The following is a 23,009-nucleotide window of genomic DNA, read 5'->3' as shown; positions in this document are numbered from 1 at the left end:
TTTTTGGCTCAAAAACTACAGAATCTGAGTAATCTAATTGTAGGCTAATTATAAGAATGACTCTTCTTTCTGCAAAGGACTCTTGGAACATTCTCTGCGAAGGTCCTCTCATTTGCTATTTGAAAGTAGGAGCTGGTGACTCTCAGAGTGGATTAGCATCTGATTTCCAGATCAGCTTCCTCTGACCAGACCACACAGACTCCCAACTCTTACAATAAACCCCGGGGGAATTCTCCAGGAGGAAGCCATCTCCCCAATTAGGCCAAAACAGCCTCCTCCCAACCCAGCTCCTCTGGCCAAGCAATTTTCACATTCCAATATGCTTTTTCCACTCCCAGCCAAGGAACGGCTGTGTATGAGCACAAAGCTGGACCCTCATTTGTGAAGCTCTGTTATAAACCTATTTAGATGGCCAACCCCATGCCCAGGGGCACAGGCTGGCTTCCCTTCCCTCCTAACACAGTGCCACAGGGCAAGCCATTTAACTGCATCATTAGGATCACAGTCACAGCTCTGCCCGTCTCCTTCCCTGGCACTCCTTCACCTCATTAATATCTGTAAGGACCCATTAAGCCTTGCAGCTGAAGGGTGCCATTAAGGCAAGACCTAACGCTGTTATCATCAATAAGGTCTCAGGCACTTGCCTGTCACCTCCTGAGTTAAAGCAGTCACCCACCTAGAAAGGCAGCCTATACCCTGGCCTATCCACCCATAATGAGCCACCGGCTTCTGCAGAAACAGCCAGATAAATGTGATGGGTGCCCACATCACAGAAGGGAAGAAAGGCTACTGCTTTAACTTAGGGCAGTACATTTAAACTGCTGGGTGCTTATCTCCAAGGGCAAGAGGTACCTGTGGCTGGAATGTCTGGGTACCTAAGCCCCCACCCAGTCCCTTACATGAAACCTACACAGATGTGAAAACTTCTGTGGGAGTCAGAAAGCCATGTGTAAATCCCAGCACAAGCATGCCTTCATTCCCTCTGGCCATCTGAAGGTTCTGCCTCCCCTGGGGAACCTGCCCTTAAAGCCCTGCCTTGCTAAAACCTCACTGACAAGCCAGGGCGCCCAGATCTGATAACAGCAGGGTCAATAGTAGATGAAGAGTGCATCTGCAGGGCATGATAGCATCCTGCCCTTAAGAAGATGAAGATGGGGGGAACGAAATACCCATGGAAGGAGTTGCAGAGACAAACTATAGAGCAGAGACTGAAGGAAGGACAATTCAGAGACTGTTCCACCTGGGAATCCTTCCCCTATTCAATCATCAAATCTAGACACTATTGCGGATACCAGCAAGTGCTGGATGACAGGAGCCTGATATAGCTGTCTTCTGAGAGTCTCTGACAGTACCTGACTAATACAGAAGTAGAAGCTCACAGCCATCCATTGGACTGAGTACAGGGTCCCCAATGAAGGAGCTAGAGAAAGGACCCAAGGAGCTGAAGGGTTTGCAGCCCCTTAGCACGAACAACAATATGAACTAACTAGTACCCTCAGAGCTCCCAGGGACTAAAATTCCAACCAAAGAGTACACATGGGGGGGACTCATGGCTCCAGTAGCATGTGTATAGCAGAGGATGGCCAAGTCGGTCATCAATGGGAGGAGAGGCCCTTGGCCCTGTGAAGGTTCTATGCCCCAGTGTAGGGGAATGCCAGGGCCAGGAAGTGGGAGAGGGTGGGGTGGTGAGCAGGGGGGGAACAGGGGATTGTTTTAGTTTTGGGGGTTTTTTCTTATTTTATTTTATTTTCCTTTTTTCTTTTGGAGGGGAACCTGGGAAAGGAGATATTGTAAATAAAGAAAACATCTAATAATAAAAAAAAAAAGATGAAGATGGCTACTGTTGCCTCCTGAACTCACAGCCTCTGTGCAGAGCTCACAAGGTCAAGCCAGTTAAAACCAGCAGGGATGACCGAGGCGCTGTCAAGGCCCCACCTGTAGCTAAGAAGCTATTGGTAGTTAGTGGTAGTACCTGGGGAGGGATGGTTACTTTTCTTTGGTCTTGTAGCAACTTGTAGACTGCCCACGCTTGGATAGTTGACCCAACCCCCAAGCACATACAGATAGCACTAATTGGATGCAAATGGGAGATTAAAAAATTTTTTAAACAATTTTAAAAAGAGGGATGTGAAGTTAATTAAGGCAGATAGAGATAATCATAAGCCATCGTGTACATATAAAAAGTTTATACAACAAAGAAGAAAAGGGGGAGGAGGAGGAGCTGGATTGAGATGGCTCAGCCAGCAAAATGCTTGCTGTATAAGCATGAGGATCTGTGTTCGAATCCTCAACACCTATGTAAAAGTCATACCCAGTAGATTACTTCTATAACTCCAGCAAGGGGGGCAGGGTGTCCCTGGAGCTCACTAGTCAGCTACTCTAGCTGAGTCAGTACCAGATTCATTGAGAGACCTCATCTCAAAAACAAAAAAAATAAAATGGAGAACGACAAAGCCAGGTGGTGGTGGTGCACACCTTTAATCCCAGCACTTGGGAGACAGAGGCAGGCGGATTTCTGAGTTTGAGGCCAGCCTGGTCTACAGAGTGAGTTCCAGGAAAGCCAGGGCTATACAGAGACACCCTGTCTCAAAAAAAAAAAAAAAAAAAAAAATGGAGAAAGACAACTCCAGCCTCCATACGCATGTGCACACACCTCACAAACATGCATGGCACACGTATGTACCGGCACAATGATTTACACGGCACCATTCAACATTACCATGTGGCCATGAACACACTCTGCACAGGAGAGAGACAGAAGACTGGCTTATGGTAGCAAACCTTAGTCGGCTTTTGAATTCCCAACCAAGTGTACATGTTACTCCCTCAAAATAACGTTTGTGCCTGATCCTCAGCCACACAGAGAGGAACAGAGAGGAGAACATTTATAGATGTTTCTGTGATCTATCTAGTCTATTTGGGAAAAGGGAAACCATTAGAGAGCTTCCAGTTCCTAAACTGAGGGATATCTTTTGGAGCCATGCAAACGAGATGGTCATAAGGGAGAAATAGACAAAGAACAAATACCCCAATCGGGTCTCACTTCCTCCTCTGTTCTGCTACACTCAAGAGCAGTAACATCTACATGAATCAGACTCAACTCAATGGAAGTGAAACTGTCCTCATTTGGAGCAGCTATGGACACTAGGGTGACTAGACCCCTGAGCAGATATCTGTCCCACTCACCATCTTGAAGTCTCCGCTCCTGAAGATAAACCTTGAGCCAGATGTTAACACGCTGGCCCCAGGCACCCGGGGGCTCCACCTCCCACAAGCGCCCTCTCTCGCCTGGACAGGTCAGCAGGAACTGCCTGAGGACTGGGAGGGAGAGACAAACCATGAGTCAGACTCCTGCCCACCAACCAGTCTCTCTAGTCCCTGCGCATGGCCCTCTCAGCCCTTCTGTGGCTACCCTCCACCTCCTCACTGCCCTGGCCCTGTTGTATCTGAACCCTTCTCATGCACCAACTCCCTGTGAATACAGAATCATCCCTGTTCACCCCACACTCCCACTTCCCACTGCGTTTCCAGAGTTGTAACTATGAAGTACCATCCCTTGGTGTCCATGGGTATTGAAGACCTCTGAACGCACCAAATCCAAAGATGCTACCTTTACATAAAATGCCAGGGACAGTGTTTGCGTGGACACTGTGCAATCCCCCTTCATCTTGCCTTTCAGCACACAATGTGAGACAGATGCTGCACCAGCAGCAGTTAGACCATGATGCTTAGGAGAGATCGAAATGGAAAGGTATGTGCATGTTCAGTATGAGTGTCATTTTTTAAACATTTTCAAGCCATAGTTACTTTGAACTCTGGAATCAGACTCCTCAGATAGGACAGGCTGTCAATACCACGGCAATGCAAGCTGATTTCTCGAGGCTCTGAAGGCCAGGTAGGTACCTTGAGCTGGATTGTGGTACTCCTGAGCTTCCTGTGTACCTTCCCAGGGATCCCTAGAGTCTCTCTTCTTACAAGGGTGCCTGTGACACCTATTCTTGGCTGTCAACTTGACTACGCCTGGAATTAGCTAAAGCACAAATGTCTGGGTACATCTGTGAGGGATTTTTCTTAATTAAATCATTTGGAGTGGGAAAACTCCCTTCTAATCCAGATCTTCATGGTGGGAAGACCCACTTTCATCTGTACCACACTTTCTCCTGATAGCCTAATAAAAGACACAGAAGATGGAAGCTTGCTCTCCTTGCCTGCTTGCCCTCACTGGCAAGTCCATTCCTTCACTGGCATTAGAGACTGCTTCTTCAGAATTCCAGGGTACACTGAAGGCCAGCTGAGACATCCAGCCCCATGGACTGAACAAGTACTGAATTACTGGACCTTCAGTTGGTAGACAGTCACTGTTGGATTAGCTGGACCACCGCCTGTGAGCCCTTCTAGTAAACCCCATACATATTTATGTATGATGTATATATTCATTCTTTAAATTCTGTTCCTCTAGAGCAGTGATTCTCAGCCTTCCTAATGCCACACCCTTTTAATACGGTTCATACTTCATAACTTTTGCCACTGTTATGAATCATAATGTAAATATCTATGTCTTCTGATGGTCGCTGGCAGCTCCTGTGAAGGAGTCATTCAACCCCCAAAGGAGTCACATCCCACAGGCTGAGAACCTCTGAGGAGGTCCTTGAAGGCTGGTAGACTATCCACATTTCCCAGAGAAGCGTTTTCACAAGGCAGCAGCCCTGACACCAGAGAAATGGGAAGCCACTTCCGGGCCTGCAGGGAGCTGTGAAGCTATCACCAAGCAAGCTTTTTACCCACTTGCAGGCTCTAGGCAAAAGCCACGTGGAAGTTTGTTGGTCTGACGAGTGGAGACAGACCTGGAAACACTGTGTATAGTATGCCATGCCCTCCTGGTGTGAGCAACCTAACCTCTCTTCAGAGAAAGCAGCTCCAATGGCAGGGTTCTTAGATAGCTGGGGTTGCACATCAGAATGTGTGACCTCAGGGGAGTTGAATGCCAGCCCTATAAGTTTCAAATAGAAAAATCACTCAAGGCCCTGGCACAGCTCCCTCGATTCCCTGTGTCCCTGAGATATTTGTTTCTGATTATATGTGTTCCTCAACTTATAGTGAACTTACACCCCAAAATAGCTGTTTAAGTGGGTGATATGTGGCAATGCATATGATACACATAGCCTACTACATAGTCAAAGCAGCATTGACTCTCTTGAACATGCTAGAGGGCTGCCAAGATGGCTCAGCTGAAAACAGCACTTGCTGAACAAGCCTGAAATGCATGGAAGAAGGAGAACATTAATTCCTAAAAATTGCCCTCTGATCTCCACCTGAGCACCATGGCATGTGAGCATCTGCATGTGAGTGTGCACCCTGCACACATAAATTCACACACATATACATACAACACACACACACATATACACACACATGCACACACATATACATACAACAGCACACACATATACATACATATACAGACATACCTGCACATATATACATATACATACATAACACATACACACACATGCACATATATATATACACATACATACAACACATACATTTTCTAAACATTTTTTTAAAAGAAAAAGAAAAATACTCAGAACACAGCCTACTGTAGGACAAGCCCATCTAACACATGAATATTTGTATCCAAAGCCATAGTAAACACAAAATACCACAGAATCCTGGCTTTTGCCACTCTTCAGACTGTGTGGGAGCACATATCACAACCCTGGGAAAACATCTGTGGTGGTTTGAATACACTTGGCCCACGGGAAGTGGCACTAATAGGAGGTGTGGCCTTATTGGAGGAAGTCTGTCACTGTGTAGATGGGCTTTGAGGGCTCCTAGCGCTCAAGCTCTGCCCTATGCAAAAGAGTAGGCTCCTCCTAGCTGCCTTTGGACTAAGATGTGGAACTCTTGGCTCCTTCAACACCATGTCTGCCTACACAATGCTATGCTTCCTGCCGTGATGATAAGAGTGAGCCTCTGAAACTGTAAGCCAATCCCATTGAAATGTTTGCCTTTATAAGAATTGCCACAGGGTGGTGGGGGGGAGGGGGCACCACACACCTTTAATCCCAGCACTTGGGAGGCAGAGGCAGGTAGATTTCTGAGTTCGAGGCCAATTTGGTCTACAGAGTGATTTCTAGGACTACACAGAGAAACCCTGACTCAGGGTTGGGGGTGGGGGGGAAGTTAGATAAAAAGAAAATTAAAAAAGGGCTGGCAAGATGGCTCAGCAGGTAAGAGCACTGACTGCTCTTCCGAAGGTCCTGAGTTCGGATCCCAGCAACCACATGGTGGCTCACAACCACCCATAATGAGATCGGATGCCCTCTTCTGGTGTGTCTGAAGACAGCTACAATGAATTACGCCAGAGCGAGCAGGGCCATCAGAGGTGTTGAGTTCAATTCCCAGCAGCCACACACATGATGGCTCACAGGCATCTGTACAGCTACAGTGTACTCATATACATAAAATAAATAAAATAAATCTTAAAAAAAAAAAGAATTGTCTTGGTCACGCTGTCTCTTTAAAGCAATAAAACCCTAAGACAACATCAAAACTCTAAATGTTAATGTGGTCTCTACTGAGTGTGTATTTGCTCACACTACTATAAAACTGAAGAATCCTAGGTGGCATCATGGTGAGTAGGGGACCATCTGCACTTTTTAAAAATGAAGTTATTTCTCAGGCTCAGAAAGGTCCCCTTTGCAAATGGAACATGAAGTCTGTGGTCAGCTAAGGCCATGGGAAGGAGAAGCCTCAGCCTACGTCTGCCCAGAAGAACTACTGAGACTCTCCCACTTCAGCGTTGCCTCCGTCCACAGGGGTTGGAGGCCAGCATTACTCAAATGCTCACAGAGGACACAAGGTGGGGGTTACCTTTGTACATCGCAGGAGATATCGGACAACTGATACCCAGAGCTTCGTCTCCTTGAAAGGTGTCACAGAAGTCCCTCAGCATGGCTGTCCCCAGGCCTTGGCAACGGTTCTTCCTCCTCACAAACACGGTGTCGAAGACAGGCAGCAGGTAGCATGCACTGGTACCATCACCGCAGAGACTGCCTGCAGGAAAGCGGGAGATACACTGCTGTCCCCCAGGCTGGGTGCTGACTCATCCAGACCTCAAGGGTCTAGCCAGAGTCACTGGTACCACCTGGGGGCAGAATTAACTTCATGAACTGAACAAACAATGAATGATAACAGAGCACTCCAAAATACCAGGTCTCTAGCAGACTGGAGTGTTTTCCTCAAAGGTCCACATAATTAATTGCTCCAAGCACAGAAAATGGGCTGAGTCATGGATGCTCAGCCTGGGAGACTGACTATCGCCAGAGCCTTGTGGACCTAGCCAGATCTCTCCTCTCAGTAAGACCCTTGGAACCAAGGAGGTTTATCTAAGCAACAGCAAGGTTCTCCCTGCCTAGGTGAAGCTGGTCCATGGTTTGGTGCGGGCAGAGAGACCAATCAGATCCATCACTAGGTAATGACTTGTTTCAATTACTTCAACAGAGGCTGATGGTGTCCAGTTCAGGTAAAATGTGTGGGCCTCCAAAACTCAGGAACCACACAAGGTGCTGCAGAGCCGGAGAGGCCAGATTTTGCACACTTTGTTTCCTACTTGAATGTAACAATACTGTCACCAATGTTAGCATCCATGTGGATGTCATCTCACCTCCTACTGTCAAGATTCCACACCTGGGAATGAGTTCCCAACCTTCCCTGAAAAGGAAAGATTCAGGTCTGAGTAGATGGCCTGAACTGCAAAATGCACCATCCTAGGCAGCGTTGTTCCTGTGTCCACCCAACTTTGTGCGTGATTTTAAAGCTATTTCCATCAAGAAATGGGGTCTGTTCCCCCAACCACTCTAGTCCAGCCTGTGACTCACTTTAGCAACAGAACAAGGCAGAGGGATAGATGATGTTCTAATGGAGCTAAGGTCTCATGGAGTCCAGTGTGTCTCAAATTCTCTCAGATCCCTACCTCCATCACAAAAGCAAGTTTAGACCAACCCGTTACTATGAAATGTGACTCAGAGCCCTGCTAGTCCCAGCCTACTTCTAGCTGGCCCAAGAAGCAGAAGCGGTTAGCCAACACACAGGTCACCATGCTCACATAGAAAACCCATCAAGACTAGAAAACCATCCAGCTCAGCATAGCCCGAAGTGACAAAAGAATCTGTGGCTGCATGAAATTACTTTCTTATGCCACAATGTGTGCATGGTCTATATCTAACAAGGAAAGTCTGTTCAATTAAGGCAGAAATTGTAAAAAATAGTTGGGATTTCTCCTTCAACACACTTGAAAAGATACCAGTCTGTTTGGAAATTTAAAGCTTCGGTTTCTATGGGGAGAGAACAATGTCAACCTAATATGAAATCTTCTGGAACTGAGAAGGTTCATATTTAAATAGAGATGCAACTCCACTAACCATAGAATTAAAGAGAAGAACAGCTTAGGAATATACTGAGCAAAGTCTGGGTCTTGGAAATGAAAGTGTAAATCATTAAGGGGGAACTAGAGATCTAGACAAACCAGGGAAAGGTCACGTTGATGGATCAGAGGACTCAAAAGGGAAGTTCAAAGCCAGTCCTAACAAATCACCAGCATGTTTTTGGTAGCCATTGATAAGCTGATAGTAAATGTTATGTAAAATGCAAAGTTTCCTGGACAAACAGCATTGCTTGGAAAGGAACAGAGCAGGAAATGTGGCAAAGCCCATTTTATGGCTTTGTCAGGGGACCGGTGTGACACTGCCACAAAGAACTACAGATCAATGGCAAACTGAGAATGCAGAACCAGCTCTTTTTTAATTGCTTTTCATTATTTATTCATCATCATCTGTGTGTGAGAGTGAGGGAGAAAGAGAAAGAGAGAGAGAGAACATGAAGAATGCATACATGTGATGGTAGATGTGTAAAGCTCAAAGAACAACTTGTAGGACTCAAGCATTCTCTCCTTCTGCCACATGGGTTATGGAACTAGATCTTGGGCCATCAGGCTCGGTAGTAAGTGCTTTTACCCGCTGAGCCATCTTGTCAGACCCAGAAATCAACTCTTCTATGTTGATCAACACAGGTAAGTACCAATTATATGGGGGAGAGAACTGGTTGTTTGCCATAAATAACGGTGGTTTGATTTGACACACACAAACCATGCTGCTCACTGTTGGCAGCCCATTACTGCGGAGGAAGAAGCCTCGTAGGAAGAGGCAAGTGTTCTGATTACAGTTGCCAGATATTCTGGGAAAGGCCAGTCTGCAGAGGCAATAAAAAGATGGCAGTTGTCAGGTTGGAGAGCCGTGGCTACTCAGGACAACGGACTGCCCTGGTTACTACAGACCATTAAACCTTTGTCTAGATACACAGAACATCCAAAAGTATGGGTGAGTCCTCATGTACACTGCTGTGGCCTCTCGCTTAGCAACAATGCGATCTACAGGCTGACTTGTGTCCCCCTAACATTCCAGATCCTACAGAATGACTGTACTTAGATAAAATGCTTTTAAAAGAGTGGGGTTCATATGAGGCTATTAGGCTTTGCCCTTATCTAATATGGCTGCTGTCCATATAAGAAGACAAAGAAATATGACCAAGAGAAATGCACAGAGCTACACAGCAAGAAAGTGGTTGCATGCTAACCATGGAGAGGCCTCGAGAGAGGACAGACCTGCTGACACCCGCAACCTGGACTTTGAGCCTCCAGGTGAACTAGGTGAAAATAAATTCCTATTGCTTATATCTGAGGGTTGGTCTTTTATGAAAGTCCAAACAAACTAAGACATGCATCCATATTGGTTTATGGATCAAATTCATGCAATATCCTAATCACACTGTGCTGGCTACTTTTTTGTCAGTTTGGCCAAATCTAGAGTCCCTCGGAAAGAGGGACTCTCGTTAAGGAACTGCCTGCATTAGGTTGGCTGGTGAATGTGCCCATGGGGCATTCTCTTGATTCATGATTGATGGGCCCACTGTGGGTGGTGTTACACCTGGGCAGGAGACCCTGGGTGCTATTAAAACAACGACAACAACAAAAAACAAAAACAAAAATCAGGCTGAGCAGACCATGGGAGGCAAACCAGTAAGCAGAACCACCCTCACCCTTACCCAGCACCCGAGCCTCAGTTCCTGCTGCCTTGACTTTCCTACGTTACTTGGAAGCATAGCACGAATTAAAACTTCTCTCCCAAAGTTGTTCTCAATCCCGGAATTTATCACAGCGACAGAAGAAAAACTAGAACACAGCGCACACTGCACAGAAAAACTACATTTTGCCTCAACATTTTTCTATACGCCTAAAACTACTCTAAAACACCTGACTTACATACTAAAAGCTGAAGACACGGCTCACTATGCTAAGCCTTGTGTTGAGCCCACCAAAAAAGGAGTGTTACTTTAAAAGTATACTAGCTGTTTGTTTGTTTGTTTGTTTTTAACTGAAATTGGAATTTTTTTAACATCATTTACAAAAACAAATTCAAAACGAATCACAGATCCAAGGATAAGAAACAAACTTCTAAAGCTTTTAGCAAGGAAAACAGAAGGAAAAAGTCACCACAGCCTTGAGCTGGTAAGGATTCATAGACTCAGCAACAAAAGCACGGCAGCTCCGACTTCATCAGGATTTTTAAATTTTTTGCTTCAAAAGACTATTAAGAAAAACAAAAGGCCAAGCCTAGACTGTCAACAAAAATGTTTACAAATCACATTTCTCATTTTAAAAAAGAGGCTTACTGCAAACCAGAATTAAGAGCTCTTATAATTCAATTTAAAAAAAAGATAAATATTCTCATTAAAATTGTACAAAAGACTTGAACAAACCTTTCTTTAAAGAAGACATTCACATGACTGTGAATGGAAACCAGCTAACATCACTCATAATTAAAGAAATGGGGGCTGGTGAGATGGCCCAGCGGGTAAGAGCACAGACTGCTCTTCCAAAGGTCCCGAGTTCAAATCCCAGCAACCACATGGTGGCTCACAACCACCTGTAATGAGATCTGACGCCTTCTTCTGGGGTCTCCTGAAGACAGCTACAGTGTACTTACTTATAATAATAAATAAATCTTTAGGAAAGAGCAAGCAGGGACTGAGTGAGCGGGGGTTGACCAGAGTGAGCAGGGTTGACAGGAGCAAACAGAGGTCCTAAAAGTCAATTCCCAACAACCAGATGAAGGCTCACAACTATCTGTACAGATACAGTGTATACTCATATACATTAAATAAATAAATAAATAAATAAATAAATATTAAAAAAAAAAAGAAAAGAAAAAGAAATAGAAGATAAGACCACAGCGAAATGCCACCCTGGGCTAGGACAGCTAGAACCAAAAGGATGGACAATAGAGAGTGGCATGAAGAACTTGTGGAAATCGGAACCCTCAGGTGTGGCTGGTGGAAGTGTTCAGTGGCACAGCCAGACTGTGCGGCCATTTGGCAGTTCCTTTAAACATTAGACATAATCTTGCCAAATGGCCCAGCTATTGTTCTCCTAGGAGCCTACCCAAGAAGAAGAAAAATACCACCAAACAAACAAGAAAGAAAATGTTTATGACCACCCTGTTCCCAGTAGTAGAAGGGAAACAACTCATCAGCCAATAGACTCACAAAATCATGAGGCAAGAAGCAGAAACATAAGCACGCCATGACTGGCAGGAGCTCTGACTCTGTGCTAATTGAGAACCTGACTGGTACAGCACCTGGTACATGCTAATTGGCAGGGCAAGAGGCAACTCAGCTCTTGCTTAGGGCTGAGACGGCGACACACGGCAGACAGATAACATCCCCTGATAACAGGAATGTCCTAACACTGGATTTTGGTAATGGTTACGTAGCCCGCTCTCTAATATTTACCCTTAGTTTAAGCAAGCTTTATAAGACATAAGTTTATACTACAATAAAAAGATTACCTGAAAAGACCCAATGCGAGCATATGTACAATAAGGTAGGTACAGTTTGCAGCTGTATGTTTTGTAAACAACAACAAGGGAGAAGCTTGGTGGATAGCTCCCAACACAAAACGGCAGATTTTTACAGAGATGAGTTACCCAGATTTGATCACAACACATCTCAAGTAATCACCCTGCACCTCGTAAGTATGTAAAATGATGTGTCCGTGTAAACAGGTATATTACCTGAGTAGTCCTCTGACTTTCGCATCCTCACTGTGGCACAGGCCCAATCGCCCCCCTCCTCCACCCATGCACATGAACATGCATGCATACACGCTTAGACGAATGTGTAAAGGCATTGTTAGAAGTGAAAGATCATGACAAATCAGTGTGGAAAAGAAGATGGTAACCCTAATGCGGTGAAAACACAACAGCTTTATGTGTCTCCCACAAAGCCTGGAGTGGAAGGTTTGCTCCACAGCTGGTGGTTCCAGCTGATGAGAAGCTACTGGATCGTGAGGACTCTGAAATAATTAATGGATTGGCCCAGCACTGGGAGATGGGACTTGAATAGAGGAAGGGGATCATGGGAAAGGTCCCCTGGAAGCATCTGCTTGCCCCAGGCCCTTCCTAGCCCTCTTTTTCTGCTTCCTGGTTGTGGAGTATGAGTAGCTCGTGATCACGTGATCATTGCAATCTGGCCTCCGCTGTCTTCCCTACATCCCGACAGTCAGCTTCATCTGAGGCTAAAGCAATGGAGCCAGATGACATGAAATTGTGAGCCAAAATAAACCCTTCCTCCTTTCAAGGCATTTCCACAGTGTTCTGTCACAACGACAGACCGTGATTAATGTCCCTGTCCCCACCCCTTAACTAAGATGCGAATCAGTGTTGGCACCAATCCTGATGTTCATGCATACACCATAGGCTCCAACAAGTGACAGGGTTACTCGGCACCTTGCAACCGATAACACTTGTCTAATCATCAGGAAAGGAGCGAGAGTGAGGTCAAGGCACATCCAAATCCCAGAAATCTCATCCTGAGATTGGCAGGGGAAGGATCACTCCCCGCCTCCCTGATCCTGCAGGTCCGGGTACCCAGAGCCCTGTGTTTTGGCCCCACCAGAGGAGGTCACATAGTCTGGTAGCCAAGTTAAACTTCCTCTTGCCCCTATTGCCTTATAATTGCCGGTCATGTCCGGAAGAACCTGGAATTCCTCCTTATGCAAATGAGGCAACCCTAGGGTCCTGGCCCAGGCCAATGATATATTCTCACCCCAATAGCCCCTACACACCTCCCAAAGGCTTAAACAGCCTTTGTTTCCCCTGACCCGTCCCACCCACCCACATAAAAATAAGCTATCTTACTGAAGTTAAGAGCCTGTTCTCACCCTCATAGAAGCAGGGGGAGGTAGGATGTGATAGGGTGTTTCCCGGAGGGAGGGAAACCGGGAAAGGGGATAGCATTTGAAATGTAAATAAAGAAAATATCCAATATAAATAAATAAATAAATAAAATGCAATAATTTAAAAGAGAGAGAGAGTCTGTTCTCATCACTGGCCAGCCCTCCTCCAAAGTCCAGCTGATGAAATACAAGAGGAACCAACTGTCACAGAGTAGAGGAGGCTCAGGGGACGTGGTGGGGAGGAGGGTTGCAGGTGCTGAGTGTTCTCTTGATCTCAGAAGAGAAAACAGACACTGATAGAAAATCAACCAAGGGTGATTTCTTCATCTTGAATACCATACTATGATTACATAGACACAGATATCAGGAAGGGCATATGTCTACAGGGCACAGGAGACCTTTCTAACTGTCTTTGCAATGCTTCTGCAAACTTCTCAAAATCAACTTCTGAAGAAAAAGAAGCCAAATTACTCTACCAGTGCTTTCTAAAGGATAATCATATCTTCAAGGCTGTCAAGTAAAATCCACGGTGTAAAATGATTACCAAGCAATTTTCCTAGAACTCCATTACAGCCATGAGCTGAAGAAGTGAGATGCCTGCAGTAAACTGGCTCTCTGCTCATCACTAGAATACAAAGACTAAGGACAGCCGGGTGGTGGTGGTGCACGCCTTTAAGCCCAGCACTTGGGAGGCAAAGGCAGGTGGATTTCTGAGTTCGAGGCCAGCCTGGTCTACAGAGTGAGTTCCAGGACAGCCAAGGCTACACAGAGAAACCCTGTCTCAAAGAACAACAACAACAAAAAAAAAACAAAGACTAAGGTCAATATTGGGAGAAACGGGAGAAACCCCAGCAATTATTTCATCCACTGTATCTATTTTGCAGTATGACCACCAAAAGGAGCAGAAATCATCCAAGATAGAGAAGACTGGTCAACTCAGTAGGTAAGATCACTTGTGTGCAAGCAGGAAAACCTGAGCTTAAATCCCCAGCAACCATGTAAAAACCCAGGTGTGAACAACTTAGTAAAGATGGGAAGATCACTGGGCCTACAGTCCCCCAGCCTACTCCCCAGTTCAGTGAGAGACTCTGTCTTAAGAGAATAAGGTAGAGAGTAAGGGACCAGACTACTTGAAGGTGTATACCTGCAGAGACACTTGCTTCACACACACCAAATTAATGAGGCAGAAAGCAAAGACAAAGAAGAAAGAGTTTGGGGCTTTTTCTATTTAAAAGATACTAAAGTTAACAAAGAGAAAGAAACAATACATAGAGTTTTTTAGGAATTAAAATAGAGATATTGATGCAGAAGCCAGCTCCTTGTGAGCAGTAAGAAGGAAGGGTCCATCTTGAAAACTACAGGCTGCTCAGTGGTTACAGTGGAATGTTAGGGTCGGAACAGTGAAGCCAGCCCTAAGAATGAGAGGAAGCCTGCAGTGAGTGAGAGACAGCCAACCAGACCTGACAAGGAGGACAGGCCCTAAGAAGCCAGCAGAATTTGGTAGGCCTGGTGGCCAGCTTCCACGAGCCTCCCTGGGGAATGCATGCTTGATACTATTTATTGCTCTTCTACATATCCTTGCTTCCAATGCAGCCAATGATAACAGACTAAATTACAAGTAAAAATGGCTTCAGACAAACCTGTTTCCATGTTAGGATAAAGACCCTAGACAACGCCACAGATAAGGACATAACTGAGGACACTGTAGTTGTATATTGGTGGCTCTGACAGTTAACTCATTGTCATGGTAAGACTTCCCAATGTGAAGATTTTAAAAAGGAAAAAAAAAATCTAATTGACACCTATCAAGACACGCGCAAGAACAAAGGCAGTTAACAGCATCAGCTACTGACAATCAAGATCAATATCTTGACAACTCAGTCAGAGGTAGACACCAGGGGCTTCAACCACCCCTAATGGGTAGGCAGTATATAAATAATGAATGATCACGGACATGGCTGGGCTAGGGGTGCAGGCATGGAGTAAGTGAGTCTTCGCTAGGCTTTGCTCAATATAGCCCAGAGAATCAGCGAATCTGAATAAGGAATACCTAAGCCTTTGTCTAGTTTCTACTATAGCAAAATTAAACCCCTACATGATGGAGTTCAGGGGCTTTTCCTCTTTGGGAAACCCCTCCCATTCTCCAGATTTTCCTCATTTTCTCACTCTTAAAAATTATTTTTAATAATGCCTGCTTCTACTTTGCATATTCAAACTACTTTAGTCACCATTGGTGTGACAATGATCTTTGACCATGGTGAGTGTCTGGTATCCTTTATCCTTGGGAAATGTACAAATAGGCCATGAAATATCCTGCTGCTCTCAAAAATCCTGCATCAACATCACTAGAGGTGCCATAGAAAGTTAAAAAAAAAAAAATAGGAGAACATGCCAATACATCTGAAAGTAAATAAAAAGTAAACATCTCTAAAAACAACACAATGTAACAAAACTGACTTAAGGGGAAAGAGAGAGACTAAAGTGTCCTACGAGCCTTAAAACATTCCATCAATAGCTTAAAACCCTCTGACACTTAACGAAAATCTCACAAAGTTTGGACTTGCAAAAAACAGCTCCCAAGGAACAGAAAGGGAGAGAGCCTTCCCCAAGGCTATGTGCAATAGAACACTCCAAGGAATTAGAAAAGATAGCCAACAACAGGGGGAAATATTGGATAAAGCATTTGAATATCAAAGAAAAACAAAGTAATATAAACACCAACAATCCAACAGTGTAGACAAAGCTAATGTAGGTCACTACAGATGACTGGATCCTATGGGCATTAGATTCTTGTGAAGGAAATGTATAATCATGTGGGTACCTGTAATGAAATGATGGAGACACAGCCCAGCACCACATATAATCAGAAGTCTTCACGCTGACAGCATGGGAAGACCTGAGACAGAGCCTTTGAGAAGAACAGAGAAAACTCACCAAAAAGTGTTGGGCACTGTTGGGCGCTGGCCAACACCAGCCACGTAAACTCCGTACATCTGCGCAACGCCAGCCACAAAGGCATGTTTACTCTGCACACCTGCATATGCTTGCCTTTCCTGCTGCACCCTCTCCAAATGGGTGACGCAGTGGTCAGCAGACACTGCTGAGCCAATCAGGCATCAACACATCCACACAATAGGGTTTATAAGCCGACCGCTCCAGAGGGCGGGGTCCTTCTCTCGCTTCAAATTTGGGTGCTCCTAATAAAGTGTGGTTGAGAAGAATCCTGCTGTTGTTGTTGTCCTTCCTGCTGGCAGGTGGTCGCGACAAAAAAGGAACCAGGAGGAGCCAGGAGGCTCCAAACAAGAATGAGGAAAGGGATTAATTAAAGTAAGATATGACAGGTGGTGTTGGCACATGCCTTTAATCCCAGCACTCAGGAAGCAGAGGCAGAAGGATCTCTGATTTTGTGGCCAGCCTGCTACAGAGAGAGTTCCAGGATAGCTAAGGCTACCCAGAGATTCCATCTTTAAAAAAAAGGAAAAAAAGAAAGAGAAAAAGAAAGAAGGAAGGAAGGTGTGTGTGTGTGTGTGTGTGTGTGTGTGTGTGTGTGTGTGTGTGTGTACTATGTATGCATGTGTGACTTCTCAGAACGCCTGAATGAGAATCCACAGGTGGACCACAGGAAAGCCAGGAATAGGCACTCAACAAATAACTGAAGAAACTGTGTCTTCTCCAGACAAGAAGTTTTTCTAGAAGATTTAAAAAGGTAAATAGGAGGACAGGGACTGTAACTACCCCACCCAGCAGTTTCTGAGAATCATAGTGGGACACAGAGAGTTCTGGTGTGGACTGATGGATACAAAATAACCAAATGTAGAGTTACTAGCAGCCCAGACCTTAGGGGTGAAGTCAATCACCCACAGAGATTCTGGCCTGAAAATCACAGGAGAAAATACACCAAGAATGGCTGCTGCTCTGTGGAACGTTAAAAAGAATGGTTAGAAAATCCCAAAATTTAGATCATTTGCCAATAAAAGAGCCTGAAGGCAGATAATGAAGATATCCCGGGATATTCCTGAACCAGAGATCTAAAATAAAATGGCTAGGCAGGCTGCCTTTTGCTAATTGTTATTATCACAGTCTTTTCGTTATAATCATGCTATCCGGTCTCTCCTGAGGCCACTCTACAAGATTAAGACAGAAGCCTTGGAGCCCAGGGCAGTTAAGCAGTTATTAAGATGGCAGCCAAAACTCTAACTGCTCCTGAATTCCACTTATACAGTTTTAATTAAATTGTTTTGTTTTCATAGGAGATGTTTACAATGTATTCTCTAGGACAGAGGTCAACAAAATGTTTCTGTTAGGATGAGATTAAAAAATACTTTAGTCTTTGGGATTAGGGTTTCAGTTGCAACTCCTGGACTCTGAGGTTACAGTACAAAAGCAGTCATATGAGTACCTGTGTACCAATAAAACTTTAATGAAAAATAATGATGGTCACAAAAGTCCAGAAGATGGCACAAAGGACGCCTGCCTCACAGGGCCACAGTGCAGTAGGTAACTATGGTCCTGAACGTCTTGAGAAGTTTGAAGCAGAAGGCCTCAGCCACAAAAAGGGCTGAGGTGAAGCCATCCTCGTGGCCTCCGGGGTTGTCCAAGTTCCTAACCATCCCATTTAATATTTGTAGTTGACATGGCTTTTGTTCTCACTGGGTTTTTAGGAATCTGGAAGACAAGTTTGTTCTTTGTAGATTCTTGCACATGTATGTAATACAAGTTCTTTCTTAAATTGATCTATGCCGCACTCCACAGTACAGTCAGTACTTTGTTCCCTTAAATGCTAACAGCCTTGTGGATTGGTGGTTTGAGAGTAGAAGTTAAAGCAAAACCCACTATTTTTTATTCTTTAGGGAAAATTCCAGCATGAAGCAGTAAAATGATTAATGTGTCACTATTCTGTAAGGACACCAGTCACAGAACCCCCAAACCAACTGAAAAACGCAAACCAGCCTACTGGCAAACTGCCTCCAGTGGGAAGTCCACAGGAAAGTGTCCATTCATTCTATACAATGGCACTTGTTTGTTTGAAAACTGAGCATACTCCTTAGGAATAAAGAGGTACAATCTATGATACCGGAGTTGTCTGAGACAAATCTCAAAGGTGCGATGCTCAAAGGCATGATGCTGAGCAGAAGAACCCAGGCTCGAAAAGCTAAGTGATGCACAGTTCCACTTCCATGATCTTCTTAAGAAGACAAAACCATGAAACTCAAAAACCACGATGATGGGAAGGTAACCAGTGGTTGCCAGGACATGGGTAACAAGAACAGAGGGGGGCTGACTCTGGAGGAATTGGGTGAAGTGGAGGCAGCTGAGGGAGTTGGGAACTGTGGCTTACTTCATTTTTTACTGTACATGGATTAAAACTGGCAATGCTATAAAGCCCAGAGTTTTTTCTGTTCATCTTTATTTCAAATAAAGGCTGTGTGTGCAAGAGAAAGATGATAGATGATAGATTGAAAGATAGATAGATGGATGGATGAAGGGATGGATGGATGGATAGATAGATGGATAGATGGATGCATTAGATACATAGACAGACAGAGATAGACAACTAAGAAGATACTCAAGGTACTTAACCTCCCAAACAGCACAACACAGAAACCTGCAGGGAGTCACCTGGTGTCCTCAAAGCTGGCATGCTCCATTGGCACTGCAGCTTGTGACTTCTGCCCTATGTGGTGGAAGAGTAATGAAATGAGCCATACATCACTACATCCAGAAGAAGATCAAAATTCAGATTATAGTTTCCACTGAATATATACTATCACAGCATCATAGAGTCAAAAAACTCAAAACAAAGTCACCATATGTTGGGGGAGGGGAGTCAGCACAGTCTTCAGTAGCTCGAACCCAGCCCCTGGTCCTCCCCAGAGTGAATTTGCATGTTTTCTTATGCTCATGCAGTAGAATTCTAACTTTCAGGGGGACCTAAGCTAAACTAAGAGGTTCTGATCACATGGACCTAAACTAATGAGGCGAAACTATGCTGAGACGCACTATAAAATGTCAGCATCGTAAAATCCAACATTCTATGACCCTGTGACAAGCCCCAGAGATGAGCCAAGATGAAGAAGCATCACCAACTCTCCTCAAATTTGAAACTCTCTTCTGAGAGTTGGTTAACCCCATGCATTATTCATTAGCAACGCTGTGATCTGAATGTGGTCACACTGGCTCCCAGGAGTCCTTGTGATCTACCTGGTCCTCAGAGATATATGGGACTTTTAAGAGGCTGTTTTGTTTTGTTTTGTTTTGTTGAGACACTGCATTGCCAAACTGTTCAGGTTGGGCTCAAACATTCAGCAATGCTGCCCCAGCCTTCTATCTGTTATGACTGTTGACTCATGCCACTGTACCTGGCTTTATGGTAGTTTCTTGACTAAAAAAAATGAGGCATATTCAATTTGAAGGATCAGAGGACAGTACTCCAAAGTAGTAAATGTCAAGAAATCATAGTGATGAAAGTCTAGCCACATCCGCAGCTCATCTCTGACCACTAGGCAAAGGGAGGAACTCAACAAGTTCAGACTAAAGCAGCAGCCATCAGAAGTCACACAGACAGATGTCAGCAGCTGCACCACACAGAACAGACAAAGCATCCAGTGTAAGTCTCAGCATGCTAATGACTCGTGGAACAAACCCACAGGTCTTCAAGAAACACAAAGACAACTTGCATAATATGTCTTCTTTTCAACTATTAATTTCTAAAGTGTATGTGTATGTGTATGTGTTTGTGTGTCTGTGACTGGACTGTATCTGCATCTTGGTCTGCATCTGCATCATCTGTGATTGGGTATGTACACATGACAGCAGGTATCCATGGAGGCCAGTGGCCTCTGATTCCGCTGGAGCTGAATTCAGATGGCTGTGAGCCATATGATGTGGGTGCTGAAAATGAACTCAGGGTCTTCTGAAAAAGTAGTACATGCTTTTAACCACTGAGACATTTCTCCAGCACCCACAACCTATTTTTCAATGACTGGTTTGCAGCCAAAAATTACTAAACATGCAAAGATACTAAGAAGTGTAACCCATAGTTAGAAAAAGTAGCTATTCAACATAACTGATTTAAAAGAGGAAGCAGCCGGGCGGTGGTGGCGCACGCCTTTAATCCCAGCACTTGGGAGGCAGAGGCAGGCGGATTTCTGAGTTCGAGGCCAGCCTGGTCTCCAGAGTGAGTTCCAGGACAGCCAGGGCTATACAGAGAAACCCTGTCTCGAAAAAAAAAACCAAAAAAAAAAAAAAAAAAAAAAAAAAAAAAAAAAAAAGAGGAAGCAGGGGAAGGGGGTGGCTTTTAAGCAACTTCACAAATATGTTCAATTAAGGTAATTAGTTTAATTCATAAAACTAATAAAAAATATTCAATAAATTGACTTAAAATCTCCACTAAAATATAAAACTGTTATTAATACCCAAAATTCTAAAATCGAATATGACTAAACTTATCAATGGTCTGAATAGTATATTTGGGAGATAGAACTGATAAAGATCAATAGAAATACCTAATTAAATAAGACAGAAAAATGTTTAAATGAAAATAAAATTTCAGAGCCAAGAATGGTAGTATACATCTACAATCCCAGTACTTAAGAGGTGGGGACAATGGGAGCAGAAGTTCAAGGCCAATCTTGACTACTATGGTGGTCTGAATGAGAATGTCCTCTATAGGCTCATATATTTAAAGACTTAAATATATGGTGGAACTCTTTAGGAAGGATTAGGAGGTGTGGCCTTTTGGAGGAGAGTATATCATTGGAGATGGGCTTTAAGGTTTCCAAATCCCATGCCAGTTCAAAATCTTTCTCTCCCCCTCTCCCTCCCCATCCCCATCCCTCTCCCCCCTCTCTTCTCTCCCTCCTCCCTCCCCCTTTCTCTCTGCCTCATGCCTCTGGATCAGATGCAATCTCTCTCAGCTACCATCTCAATGCCATGCCTACCTGTCTCTTCCCTGCCATGACAGTCATAGACTCACCCACTGAAACTAGCAACCCCACAATTGAATGATTTTACTAAGTTTCCTTGGTCATTGTATCTCTTGATAGCAATAGAGAAGGGACTAAGACAGCTATATATCAAGTTTGAAGCTAACTTGACTTATAAAATATTTGATTAAAAAAAAAAAACAAAAGAAAAAGAGACTCTCAGAGACTTGAAAACCATTATGAAGCATTGTAACACTAATATAATTGGAATCCCAGAAAAAGGAGAAAATAGAATAAAAGTATATGAAAAAGTCATAGACAAAAATTCTCCATAAATGGCAGAAAACTGGTTTGGACATAGTAGTGCACATCTGTAATCCCAGAACTCAGGAGACAGAGGGGATAGATCTCTCTGTAAGTTTGAGGCCAGCCTGATCTACATAGTAAGTTCCAGGGCAGCCAGGGCTACAAAGTGACACCCTGTCTCATAAAGCAAATGAACAAAAAATATGGCAGTAAATATTTACAGATTTAAGAAACACAATAAGCCCCACAAAATACAAACAGGACGTCAAGTCACCCATAGACCACTGGGGTGGGAATGTCAGGTGCAAGCTCTTGTAATTCTTTGTCCAGATCAGCTGCTTCCAGCATGAAATGAAAACATACTTCTGTGAACAAATTCAGAGAGCTTGTTGTTGGCAGAACTGTACTACAAGAAACACTAGAGAAAGTGGTTTAGCATGAAGGAAAATGGCACCAAGTAGAAAGCAGAGCTAGCAGAAGAATAGAAAAGGAAGAGGGAACTGGGAAAGTAAACAGGTTTAAGTCAGATACTCTTTTCTTACTGTATGTTAAAGGTACTACTAATTTTTTAAAATCATATATCAATACTGATAGACTTGTAACAAAAAACTTAACATGAATAGCTCAACATATATATATATATACATACATACATATATATATTTATATAAAATATCCATCATGGTATACGATATAATAATGTAAAACCAAGCCAGGCAGTGGTGGTGCACGCCTTTAATCACAGCATTTGGGAGGCAGAGGCATATTTGGACATAGTAGTGCACATCTGTAATCCCAGAACTCAGGAGACAGAGCGGTTGGATCTCTTTGTAAGTTTGAGGCCAGCCTGATCTAAAAAGTGAGTTCCAGGGCTACAAAGTGACACCCTGTCTCATAAAGCAAATGAACAAAAAATATGGCAGCGAATATTTACAGATTTAAGAAACACAATAAGCCCCACAAAATTTTCCGAACTCAGGCGGATTTCTGAGTTCGAGGCCAGCCTGGTCTACAGAATGAGTTCCAGGACAGCCAGGGCTACTCAGAGAAACCCTGTCTCAAAAAACCAAAAAAAAAAAAAAAAAAGTAAAACCAATATAAATAAAATGAGAGATAAACAAAAGCACACTATTATAAAGCCTCTATATTTTATATGGAACTACTCAGTATTATATATGTATTGGGTGATTTCAAGATGCATATGGAGGGCTGGAGAGATGGCTCAGTGGTTAAGAGCACTGACTGCTCTTTCAAAGGTCCTGAGTTCAATTCCCAGCAATCACGTGGTGATTCATAACCATCTGTAATGGGAGCTGATGCCTTCTTCTGGTGTGTCTCAAGATAGCTACAGTGTACTCACATACATTAAATAAATAAATAAATAAATAAATAAATAAATAAATAAATAAATAAAGGTGCATATGGAATATGGAATCTCTACAGTAAGATTAAGATTTCCAGCCGGGCGGTGGTGGCGCACGCCT

General features: G+C 43.8%; 1 protein-coding gene across 1 annotated transcript in view; it reads right to left on the bottom strand.

Moving 5' to 3' along the window:
* Fam169b (family with sequence similarity 169 member B) overlaps nucleotides 1-23,009 on the bottom strand; it is an 87,509-nt gene that overhangs the window by 6,223 nt on the left and 58,277 nt on the right. Inside the window, exons 6-7 of the mRNA XM_031384335.1 lie at nucleotides 6,877-7,059; nucleotides 3,187-3,318 (exon numbers count right to left, since the gene is read on the bottom strand). Of these exons, the coding sequence (XP_031240195.1) occupies nucleotides 3,187-3,318; nucleotides 6,877-7,059 (315 nt within the window). The remainder of the gene's footprint in view (nucleotides 1-3,186; nucleotides 3,319-6,876; nucleotides 7,060-23,009) is intronic.

This window comes from Mastomys coucha, unplaced genomic scaffold, assembly GCF_008632895.1.
Source record: "Mastomys coucha isolate ucsf_1 unplaced genomic scaffold, UCSF_Mcou_1 pScaffold21, whole genome shotgun sequence".
Classification (NCBI taxonomy): domain Eukaryota; kingdom Metazoa; phylum Chordata; class Mammalia; order Rodentia; family Muridae; genus Mastomys; species Mastomys coucha.
The sequence above is the reverse complement of the archived record's forward strand: the minus strand, read 5'-3'. Positions and strand labels throughout refer to the sequence as shown.